Genomic DNA, 11,378 nt, shown 5'->3' with positions numbered 1-11,378 from the left:
CGCGCGGGGGGGGGTAACGGCCGGGCGCGCGCGGGGGTAACGGTCGCCGCGCGCGGGGTGTAACGGCCGGGCGCGCGCGGGGGTAACGGCCGGGCGCGGTGAGGCGAAGCGCCGCGGCCGCGGGGGTCGCACCCGCAGGGCCCGGGAGGCGGCAGCTTTCGGGGCAGTCCTGCCCGCCGGCCCGCGCTACACCACACTCAAACGCCGCTGTTTTTTCCCCATCCAGCCTCCCTGCGGCTTTCACGTGGGGAAAGCGCCGGAGAGGTGTTTTTCTTCCTTAATAACCTAAACGGCTCCGAGGCCCTGAGGTTGCTCCTACCCTTGCAGTCCGTGCTGTCTCAGCTCCCTCCTCTTCCAGAACGCCTTTGTTCTTGTCTCTACCTGCCAGCTAATTTGCTTAAGGCCCATCTAGAATTAATGTGCAATCGTTCCTTAATTATCACTCGCATGTTTATTCTTTGTCACAGGAATTCCTGTTGCTGTTCAGCTTAATCCATTGAGCCAACATCTGCTCTGGCAGGACCTGTGAACGTGGCTTTAGAAGAAGAGCAGTGGGTTGGGGTTAAGCTGTTTAAATTGCTCAGCAAAACCTGGCTGCAGCCCCTGGCTCTGCCATGTTACCCTCATGTGACCTTAGGCAAGTCACTGTGGTTGACACCTGCTCTTTGGGCAGGCCTCCCAAAAGATGCTGAATGCTAAGGTACCCTAAGGCGAGCTCTCCTCAAATCCTTTGTGGATGGAGGTTCATCTGCATGAAGACAGCATTGGGGGCTGAAATAGCTCAGCTAGAAGAGCGTTAGACTGAAGATCTAAAGGTCCCCAGGGGGTTCTTGTTGCTGCAACCCTGTCTAACATGCTCTAGGTAACCCTGCTTGAGCAAGGGGGTTGGACTAGATGATCTCCAGAGGTCCCTTCCCACCTTGCCAGTTCTGTGATTCTAAGCCCTTCCCGTTTCCCATCTCTGTAGCCAGGGACTGACAGCACAGCACTGAGCACATCCAGGCTCCACCTCRGTGCAGGGGCTTCTGCAGTCCAGTGAAATATGCACCGCCACAATCAGAAGTGGGCCCTGGTCTAAATCCATCAAACATTAAGTTTTGTGACCTGCATGTTCTCCACCCGGTAAATAAGTACCAACTGAAGAACTTTTCTGAGACCTCCTCTCTGACATCAGAGCACTAACCTGCTGTGATCAGACAGCAGAGGAAGTAAAGTCTGGTTTCTCTTTCCATAGCTGAGTACCTCAGCCCCAGCTCAGTCCCCACAGTGGTTCTACATTTGGTTCAGTATACTTCTCTGTATGCCCAGATAACCTCAAAACCAAACCTAAGGCTGCCTACCAGGTGTAGCTATCATCAGTTAATGCTCATTTTGTGACAATTCCATGCTGGAGTGTGTTGGAACAACCGTGGAGGTTTGGTCCCTCCTGTGGGGATTACTTACAGACAGCTGAACGTGCCCGGCCCGAGAGGAGGATGGCACGCAGTGGGAGGAGTAGGCTTTGTTCTGCTCTTCTTCAGACCCCACAGCAGTTGGTTCTCCAGCAGCTGTGGACTCCCAGCTTGCAAAGTGCTGGAAGGAAAGTAGCATGAGCAAATGCTGGGCATAGTTCCTGGCTATGCCCACTAGTCAGCAGGGTATAAACACCTCTAGCTCCTACTGACTGGTTCTTGCTTTGCCACAACCCTGTGCCTTGGATACCTGCAGATGGGCTGCCCTCTTGCCAAGGGRAAAAAAAAGGTCTTGAGTGCAATCTCCACTACAGTATCTTTATCCCTTTCTGTAGCCCCTGGCAAGGAACAAGCAAGCTGGACTTAGCATTTGTCCAGGAGGAGAGGACAATGTAGTTTGGAGAGAAGAGTTTTCCCCTTAGCACAGCAATAACTTGGATACGTGTAAAAGAATGTTGGGTTTTGTGTGCTCTACACTGCTTTCTTACTAGAAAAGAGGATTTTGAGGGGACCTGTTAAACCACATGTAAAACAAAGTCATCTAGCAGATTGACTGTGTAATGCCTAAATTCCCACAGCAGGGTAGGCTGCGGACAGCTTTAGGAGACAAAGAAAGCCACCTGGAGCATCTGAGAGGCCTAGCATTTGCTGCGAAGGGGCAGGCAGACAGGGAGTGCCTGTTGCTACAGGGACCAGTTCTTAGGACAGCAGAGCCCTGGCCTCAAGTCACTGCTGTAACACCAGGAAACTTGGACTGTTCACAGTCCAACTCYCCGGGCGAGGTGGTGTTTGTCAAGCTGCAATCGGAGCTTACCTCATGCTTTCCTCCTTCCATCCTAGTTTGTAGCCCAGCTGCTGGGTTTCCTGATCAGTGTGGTCAGCTCCATATTCTGCGGCCATCTGGGCAAAGCTGAGCTGGATGCTGTGACACTGGCTGTATCTGTAAGTATTACATTTTCTTCTCTGATTTAAAGCATACAAATTGTGTGCTCCCCTCAAAAATTTWAAAAAAAATCTTGGAGGAATGCTTACCTGAGAACCTCATGTTTAAGCAGTCTGATGCAACACTAACACTGCATCTACCAAATAGCTTCTGCCCAAAGTGCAGCCAGGAGGTGTGGGACTGAGCAGTAAATGATTGCACCRGTGTAAGGGCAGCAGCTGAGCTTGAGCCTGTGACCCAGCTCTTCGGACCTGCCAGACCTAGGCATGCATCTGTGGCTAGGAATAGTGGCCTTTTAGATATTTGGCCTTTGCTGGAGGATCCTTTCCCACAGCAAAAGAGGGAAGAGGCTATTTGGATAACATTTATGTGTTATTCTGAGAAGTAGAGAAGGTCTGGAAACTTCCCAAACACTCACAGCAGAACTGTCTCCCCACCCAGCTGGGAGGGGCACAGTGCTTTGGACCAGATCCCCTGTGACCCTCCCTCACAGCCCAAGTTACCTCTCTCTTCCAGGTTATCAACGTGACAGGCATCTCCATTGGTTCTGGTTTAGCCTCAGCATGTGATACGCTGATGTCCCAGGTCAGTAGCTGCTCCTTCTGTTTTGTGCCTGGTGAGGGCTTAATATGGTGGTGTCTCACCTCCTATGCAGGGTAATCTGGGCACAGAAGGTGGGAGGACGGCAGCTTCCAGCCAGCTGGGGGTTCCAAACACCCTGTTCGGAGCCTGCCCTCCCCATGTGGGATAGGAGGGGCACAGACTAGAAAGGGAGAGGGCTGAGCCAGACTCGCCAAGGAGCACTGAGTCATGCCTGGGTAGCAAAGGGATGTGCATCCCAGCTGAGGTCCAGTTAAATCGAACCAGCCCAGTACTAACTACTGCAGGGAGTGGGGGAAGAAACTACATTTAATCAGTCTGTCGCTGCCTCTAGACTGGAGCATCTGCCCATCTCCTTTCTCCCTAACCTTAACTCTCACCTTGGTGATGTTTCTCCACTCAGACGTATGGTGGCAAGAACTTGAAGGAAGTGGGCATCATCCTGCAGCGAGGGATCCTCATCCTGCTGCTGTGCTGCTTCCCTTGCTGGGCARTCTTCATCAACACTGAGCAGATCCTCCTGCTCATCCGACAGGACCCTGAGGTCTCCAGGTCAGGGGTGAGATCAAGTCTGACCCCTCTCTGGTCTGCAGTGTGTCAGGTGTCAGCCCTCCAGACTCTGAAGACTCCAGTTCAGACAGGCCTTTCCAAGGCTCTGGGAGGGTGAACTCTGGGATCTTGCTTGCCAACAGGGCCATTAGAAACCAAGATTATGGGCCTAGAGACCCCTGAACCTTCTCTGGGAACCTTTAGGGTCCCCAGGCCAGCATATCTGGGAGTTGAGGCATTGCTGGTGCCTCTGTCTGGGTACTCTGTAGCAAGAAAGAGGACTGCAGGGATTGTGCATCGCCATTCAAGCTTGCTACAGATAAGGTTGGCAATGGCTGCATTATCTCTTCTAGACCTTCTGGACTGGAATTTGGCTGGAGCTGGGTTGCTGCATAGTGCTGAAGTCAAGGCCCTGCAGAATTACAGTGCAACCTTGCTTGGTTTGGCTTTTGCTTTCCTGTATCATTAATTGGGCCAACAACTCTCTTTCCAGGTTAACACAGCTCTAYGTGATGATCTTTATCCCTGCTCTTCCTGTAAGTTGCTGCTAAAGCTATTACAAGCTCTATATCCCTCAGTAACGTTTGGGGGAAAGAGGGAGGGTCTTTGCTCTGTGGATCACAGGGCAATATGATTTAGGGTTTTACAATGGGTCCCTTGATCTCAGGCCTTAACAGATGTGCACTGGCCAGCGTATGTTGGACTAGCAAACATGCACTCTTTCATCTTACTGGGCAAAGGCTTTTACTGCAGGCCACATCTCTGCACAATAAGTAACCATCTGCAGACATTGGAACCAGGGCCTTCATGGCTTGCTCATAGCTCAGAGATAAAGGCTGCAGGTTGCTGTTAGCACACACTCGTAGTCACCTGGYTCTTGCCTAGTTACTCTGTCTTTCTGAAGAGATTCCTCTAAAACAGGGAGCAGTACCCCTAGAAAACATGTATCYGTAGGTTATTGCTTTCTTCCAAGGTCTATAGGCTCTCTCATGGTGATGTGGAAGCTTGGGAGATCTGCAGTTTGGAGACTGATCTCTCATCCTGGTGGGAATGGAGAGGGTTAGTATCCAGCCAAAGGGAGGGAGGTTGCTGCTCTGCAAGTCAGAGATTCTCCTCAGGGCCCAGCAAGGGAAGCTGCTTTGTGGTTTGCCTTTTGTTACTCCTGGCTTGGGGTGCAGCAGTGCCAGCAGCCACTGAGCTTAAAACAGACCACAGGATGCATGTATTGTTGCAACATGCCTGGCTGTGGCATCCTGACAAGGTGGGGAGAGGAGCTGAGGAAAGGATTTATCCATGAGTGTTAAATTGCAGCTGGCTGTTGAACCATAGAAGCACCAGGCTTCCTCTCTGTTGTGCGGGTGGTGGGGAGGGTTTCCGGACTGCCTGGGTAGTGTGCGGCAGTGCTGATGAAATGAATCCTTACTTTTGCAGGCAGCGTTTCTGTACCAGCTGCAGACAAGATATTTACAAAATCAGGTATTGTGTAACTAACTGGGCTCAAGGCCACAGATTAAAGGTATTCCTAGGAACATAGATAAGGTTGGTGATCTAAGTTCACTCTGCCTTGGGAAGTGCTGGGCTGAGAAACCTCTGCTCTATAGTCTTCAGCCAGCCCTGCAGAACAGGGAGAAGCCATGGGAACCAGCCCTGGGTTGCTACAATCTCCCCATTGCTACCTCCCAATTCTCCGCACTGAGTTGATTGATCCAGCTCGAGCCCAGCATGCTGCTTCTGCCTGTCTAATGCAATCCTAATTCACCTGGAACAGCACCCATCCTTTTGGCTTTCTCCTTGGGCATTGCAAATCATCTCCCCAGAGTTCACTGGATGATGGCAAGGGTCTGTGATGGCTGTGGGTTTGGGCAGTGCTGGGAAAGCAAACTCCAAAGTCTGTCTTTGGCTTCCAGGCGATCATTTTGCCTCAAGTGATTACGGGTATTGCAGCCAACATCCTCAACGTGGTCATGAACGCCATCTTTCTGTATGCACTGAAGCTGGGCATGGTGTAAGTGTCAGCAGAGGTGGTGGCAGCCTCTCCGTAGGTGAAGGGGTTTGCTCAGGGCTGTGGGAGGGTACACTGGGTGCCCACTTCTGCAGCACTCTGCTCCCAGCCAACCAGCTTGGAAAGAAAAGGCTGGGGGAAGACTTGCATGTGCAGGCCTGGCTCATGATCCAGGAGGCATCAAAGTCTTGTGCATCTGCCTCTTTCCCACAGCTGCCACAAGGCTCCTATGGGTGCTGCTAGGTCTCATTCTGTTGGAGTTGACGTTGGGAAGGATGTAATTTGTAACCTGCCCATGTTTCTCCCCAGGGGCTCTGCCTGGGCCAACACTATTTCTCAGTACACGCAGGCCATTCTCCTCTTCCTTTATGTGTGGTGGAAGAAGATCCATGTGGAGACCTGGGGAGGTACTGTTCATAGCTTAATCCTTTTAAAATACTGCTGCCTGGCTCTGGGATTTGACACAGTCACCAAGACTCAAGCTGTAGGTCTGATACAGGGATTATAATCCCCTCAGTGTGTGGAAAGACTGTAGCCCTGAGCTTCAGCTGATGACTGTAACCCCAAGTCCGTTCTCTCTGCCCTGGCTCAGGAACACACTGCAATATGGGAAGACTAGACTGATGTTCTGGGAGCTGTGGTTTGTGGCTGCTGTCCTCAGAGAGTGTCCAGAAGAGCTTGTGTCTCCCCTTCTGGGGAAGATGGGGAGAGTACATTCATTCTGCTTCACCTCCTTGTTGCAGGCTGGACCAAGGCCTGCCTCCAGGACTGGGGTTCCTTTATCCGTCTGGCTGTGCCCAGCATGCTCATGATGTGTATTGAGTGGTGGACCTTTGAGATYGGGAGCTTCCTGGCAGGTGAGTTCAAATCTTCTTCCTTCCTCTGACTCAACAGAGCATCTTCCAATCATGACTGCCTTCGYGGCTGGCTTTCTGCTGTGCCTCTGAAGCACCTCCTGCCAGCAGCCCCCTTGCATGCAGGACTGGTTCAGCAGGATGCCCCATCCTTTAGATGGGAGCCCTATAGCTGCTGCCTCCACACCAGCAAAGGAGTTTTAATTCTGACCTAATGAAGTGCTAAATCTCTTCCAGGGCTGCTCAGCGTTGTGGAGCTGGGTGCACAGTCTGTGATCTACGAGCTCTCCTGTGCAGCATACATGGTAAGGGCTGGGTGTATCAAGCTGGGACTGGCTCGGGGGGGAAGCAGGGGTGGGGAGCAGAACCTGGTACCAGGCTGATGATGACTCTCTGGTCTGCTGTGCAGCTGCACATGCAGAGGTGTGCTGCAGATGTAAAATCCCTTACTGCAGTTTGCCAATAATTGCTCAGAGGAGACCTAGACTATGCTCACTCTAGCATCATTGTGTTCCTAGGTATGGTTATTGCATTTTCAGCCTCCTCTGATGCATCCAAAAAGACTTTATGCCCACGGGGCAGGCAATAGCTTGTGACTGAAGAGAGTCACCTGGGACTGGTTGCTAGTGACAACACTTTGCCCCTAATTCTCTATCGGGGAAGAGACAAACTGTTTCAGTATCTGCTGTCACCCACCTCCTCGTTGTCTCCTGCTACTCAGGTGCCATTAGGCTTCAGTGTGGCCACGAGCGTCCGAGTGGGCAATGCCTTGGGATCGGGGGATGCAGTGCAAGCTAAGACCTCCTGCATCACTGCCCTGCTGTGCTCAGGTCAGCCCAGGCCCCTGCAGAGGGGAATAAAAGACAGTTATCAGCAAAGGTTCACAGTGGTGGGCAAACCTCCATCAGCAAAGACCCACTTGTTGGACCCTCAGATGGGGAAGGTGGGACTCTGGCAGTTCCTCTTCTCTGGTAGGAACATAGTGAAACGGATTTAATATTGAAAATGCAATTTAGCATTCTGTCATCCAACTCCAGAATGCGGAGGGAGTATTGGGGGAGGAAGTGGGGAAAACTGACTTGTCTTCTACTGGAGTAACATTTGGGGGTGAGCCAAGTCCAAATTTCATAACATAGAACCCCTGAGATCTGGGCCTGGGATAGGCAGTATGTCCTGCTYCTTTCTGAAGCAAGCTGTTTGATGATTTCTCTTTCTTTCAGGAGTGTTTGCTGTAGTGGTTGCAACATTGCTGGGAGTCCTAAAGGATATAGTGGGCTACATCTTCACTAGTGACAAGTGAGTTGACTGCTTTCTTTTAAGTATAATGACTTTCTTGGAGTTCCTGATATATAATGTCCTGGGAGCAGCTCAGAAGCAGCTGATAGGTGGAGTTCATAAACCTCCATCTGGCAAATGTTCCCCAAAAGTTCCTCCCCACTGCCTTGTGTCACTGGACAGCACGGATGCTGCTGACTTTAGGACAACACYATGGCGGTACCTAAACTGCATGCACTCCTAGCTGCAGGTCCATCAGGCTTCCCCAGCTGGCCAAGGGTGATGTGTGAGAACCTTTGGGCCAAGCTACCCTACTTTGCCTGACCAGCACAATACATTTTCCCAACAGGGAGATTGTTACCTTGGTGTCCAAAGTGATGATGATCTTTGCTCCATTCCACTTGTTCGATGCAGCAGCAGTGAGTATTCCAGGATGTGAGGCGATTCCTCTCTGCAGGTTGTGGTGTCAGGGAGAGTGCAGAGCTATCTTTTGCTCTTAAAMTGTTAAAATGATACAGAGAAGCAACTTGAAAAAACTGTCAAAGCAGTTGCTTGCATCAGCCATAGCTTCAACTTCAACATCCCCCTCCGCTTGTTGGCATTACTGCAAAAAAAAACAGTTCTTCCTCTCCTCCTCCTGCCAGTTTTCTGACTTCAGTTTTCTACTAGTTTGTCAGAGAAACACAAGCAAGCAGCTGGATCTTTAGGGATGTCAGGTACCCACAGCACAGTGGCAGTGGTCATACAGCCTATAGGATGATAATTTCAGGCTGTTTCTGCCTGTCCTGKTCTAGGACAGTGTGGTCCAGGCAATGTGGAAGGCCCTACAGTCTGTTGGCACACGTCTCTATGTCCACAGATAGCTCCACTTTATGTGCTTAGGTCAGTGATTACACAAGAGGAATTTTACACCATGTTCTTCAAGATGTAGCCTTGGTCCCTCTCAGCTCTGTGGGACAGTGGACTCCTCTATTTCCAGGGCTATGCCATACCATGAGCACCTCTAGTGGTACCAGCCCTGATGAATCTGTCTTACCTGTTGATTCCTCTGCCTGCTTTCCTTAGGCAACCTGTGGCGGTGTGCTGAGGGGCGCAGGGAAGCAGAAGATGGGTGCTATCGCCAACGCTATTGGCTATTATGCCATCGGCTTACCCATCGGCATCTCGCTGATGTTCGCAGCTAAGCTGGGGGTGTTAGGTATGTTTGTCCTCTGTTTGGCATTGGGGTCTGGCTTTGTACAAGCTGCCAGCACTGCTCYTGCTGGGCCAAACTCCATGGGCAGAGGCTCAGTGCTGGGGCTTGTGCTTGGATCCTCCTTCAGGTTTGGCAAGGCTGTATTGCACATAGAATTTTTTAGCTGAGGTGGGCTTTGAGTAGCCCCCATCAAATGGAGATTTGGGTGAGTGCAGCATCTCAGCTCCAGAGCATGAACAGAAGTAAAAGTCCAGCACCTTAAACAACTTCTCTGYGAAATTTCTGCCACTTCCATGCCTGTGTGATTAAGCTGCAGAGGAAAGGGCTTAGACTGCTGTGACTGTAATTAGCATCAGACTTGGAGCACTCTCCCTTTGGTGGTAACTGATGCACTTGCTGTGAGTGAACTCAGTGGCAGAGTTCCGAAGATGCCCCAGTAAATCCAGGGCTTGCTCCCAGCATAGAGCTTACCCAGGGGCTGTTTCCTCTTGCTGCCTCTCAGGGGCAACTTTCAGATCAAGACTGAGTTAAACTGAGCAAAGTTCTGACCCCACCAAAGTCCTTGGGCATTTTGGCAGTTACTGACAAAAGCAGGGTTTCCTCAAGTCCTCACTAAAGTAACTCTCGGTGTTGCAGGTCTGTGGGTGGGGATGATCATTTGCATCTCTTTGCAAGCCCTTTCCTTCTCAACCTTTGTCATGCGCATGGACTGGAAGAAAGCTGCAGAAGAGGTAAGACTTGTGTCTCCCTCAAGTAGCTCTTAAAAGGTGTTAGACCAGTTCCTGTTCCAGTACAATGCTACAGCCCTGTAGCTGTTTGAGTGGAGATAGAAGCAAAACAAGATCTGTTCCTCTACTATATATAGCACAGGAACATCGTGGTGCTGAGCATGCTTGCTTTGGGAAGGTAGATGAAGGAGGCTGAGGTTTTCTTGGCAGGGCAGGACATCCCTGCTACAAGGAGAGCAACTCTTCTGTGTGTTTTTAGGCTCGAATCCGAGCTGGACTGGAAAAACAACTGGAAGATGTGAACTCCAATGGCACAACTGCTAACAAAACATCTGCTCTGGGTATGTAACCAGACCTGATAACAGGGAGGGAGCCCAAGTTCTCTACCCAGCCCTTCCTTTCCTTCACAGTCATGGCAGCAGTTCTGTCCTGCAGGCCCAGACAGCTAGAAAGAGCATGGTGTCTGGTGCTGGTCCCAGATCAGTGGCACTTCTGCTGCATTCAGTTATAGTGGGTAYGAGATACCAGTCCCCTGTTGCTATCCCGGCTGTTCCAGGGAAGAGCTGGGACTGCCACGGTCTATGTTAACAGAGAACATATACCACTTTGCTGCTGCATGTCCTAGTGTCCTTGAGCCTTGAGAAGGGACCCTCAGGACTGTCACTAGTGCTTGTGCAGTATAAGGCTGTGATTTTCTGGCTTTCCTGAAGCACTCACCTCTCTGTTGCACAGATAATGTCTCTGTCGATGCATTCACTGTGGACATCACGGTCTTGCCTGACAGCGTTGTGGGAGGTGAGAGGCAACCTGACCACCAGCTCATCATACAGGAGGAGCCTGCTGCCTCCCCTTCTCCTCCTGTGGTAGGGAGAGCCCTCATCCTCCGCCGGGCCCTGGTTGCTGCTGCAGCCATCGCTGTCCTGCTCACAGGCCTGCTGGTCCGGCTCCTGACTGGCAATGGATAGAGCTAGTGTCAGCATACCACTGGGGAACTGTGATTGTACCTAGAAGGAAGGCATATGGTAATGTCCTAGAAAGATGATGATCAGGGAAGGAATTTCTCCCTCAATAGCTTGTTAAGAGTCACTTCACTCGGTTTCTGGTTAAATCAAAATGTCTTATCCCCACATGCTCAGTTCTTAAAGGAGATGAGGATGCAGCACCCAGGAAGGAAGCGCATGAGAGGCTCTCCCCTCTCCACCACTGCCCTGCCCTGGGGATGCTACTTGTGAAGCAGCTAGAGTGTGTCTTAGGGCTGGTCAGGGAAGGAGACAGGCCTTATGCTACTGTCTTCCTGCTTCCTCATCACAGGGAGCACTTGACCATGTGCTTTGGTAATGRCAGAGGCTCCTGCTGCCCACGAAGTGTGTTCTCTCACAGAGCTGCCCAGCGTCTTGGYATGTCAGAGCCCGCTTGCTAATGCTACAACAGTGCATTGCAGTACAAGGCCACGTTTGGTAGAAAATGGCTGACTCCCACCAACGCGTTGGCTGCTGGCTCCTGGCCCTGTATTTGGCAGGCAGAGCCTAGAGCAACTCTTCTTTGCCCTTTTGTAACCGGGGATTTTGATACAATAAAGTTTTCTGAGTAAACGTTCTGTTGTTAATAGGCTGYGAGCATGGCCCCAGTCATGAACACTGCTGAGCTGTTAGAAGGGAGATGTATGCTTGGTTTCTAGCATAAGCCTCAGCTAAGCGGTTCTGTGYGGTGACCAGCTTTCACAGGGAAATAGCCTTAAACGCTGGTACTAGTTCCTGACGCTGGCATCCGATTCTGGCTGC

At 51.1% G+C, this 11,378-nt stretch overlaps 2 protein-coding genes across 2 annotated transcripts in view; one reads left to right on the top strand and one right to left on the bottom strand.

Moving 5' to 3' along the window:
* NXN (nucleoredoxin) overlaps nucleotides 1-2,301 on the bottom strand; it is a 76,597-nt gene extending 74,296 nt beyond the window's left edge. The window contains exons 1-2 of the mRNA XM_085301310.1: nucleotides 2,266-2,301; nucleotides 1,444-1,572 (exon numbers count right to left, since the gene is read on the bottom strand). Of these exons, the coding sequence (XP_085157436.1) occupies nucleotides 1,444-1,572; nucleotides 2,266-2,286 (150 nt within the window). The 5' untranslated portion in view covers nucleotides 2,287-2,301. The remainder of the gene's footprint in view (nucleotides 1-1,443; nucleotides 1,573-2,265) is intronic.
* Nucleotides 2,297-11,177, top strand: LOC146597910 (multidrug and toxin extrusion protein 2-like). Its single transcript, XM_085301311.1, has 16 exons — nucleotides 2,297-2,393; nucleotides 2,911-2,979; nucleotides 3,398-3,546; nucleotides 4,037-4,079; nucleotides 4,975-5,019; nucleotides 5,451-5,548; nucleotides 5,855-5,952; nucleotides 6,289-6,402; nucleotides 6,637-6,704; nucleotides 7,121-7,229; nucleotides 7,620-7,695; nucleotides 8,024-8,093; nucleotides 8,740-8,872; nucleotides 9,506-9,600; nucleotides 9,857-9,938; nucleotides 10,330-11,177. The coding sequence occupies exons 2-16, from the start codon at nucleotides 2,971-2,973 to the stop codon at nucleotides 10,560-10,562; spliced, it is 1,422 nt and encodes a 473-aa protein (XP_085157437.1). The 5' UTR covers nucleotides 2,297-2,393; nucleotides 2,911-2,970; the 3' UTR covers nucleotides 10,563-11,177.
* The last annotated feature ends 201 nt before the right edge of the window (nucleotides 11,178-11,378 follow it).

Source organism: Rhea americana, unplaced genomic scaffold (assembly GCF_003343005.1).
Source record: "Rhea americana isolate MKP2758 unplaced genomic scaffold, rheAme1 scaffold_175, whole genome shotgun sequence".
NCBI classification, from domain to species: Eukaryota; Metazoa; Chordata; class Aves; order Rheiformes; family Rheidae; genus Rhea; species Rhea americana.
The sequence above is the reverse complement of the archived record's forward strand: the minus strand, read 5'-3'. Positions and strand labels throughout refer to the sequence as shown.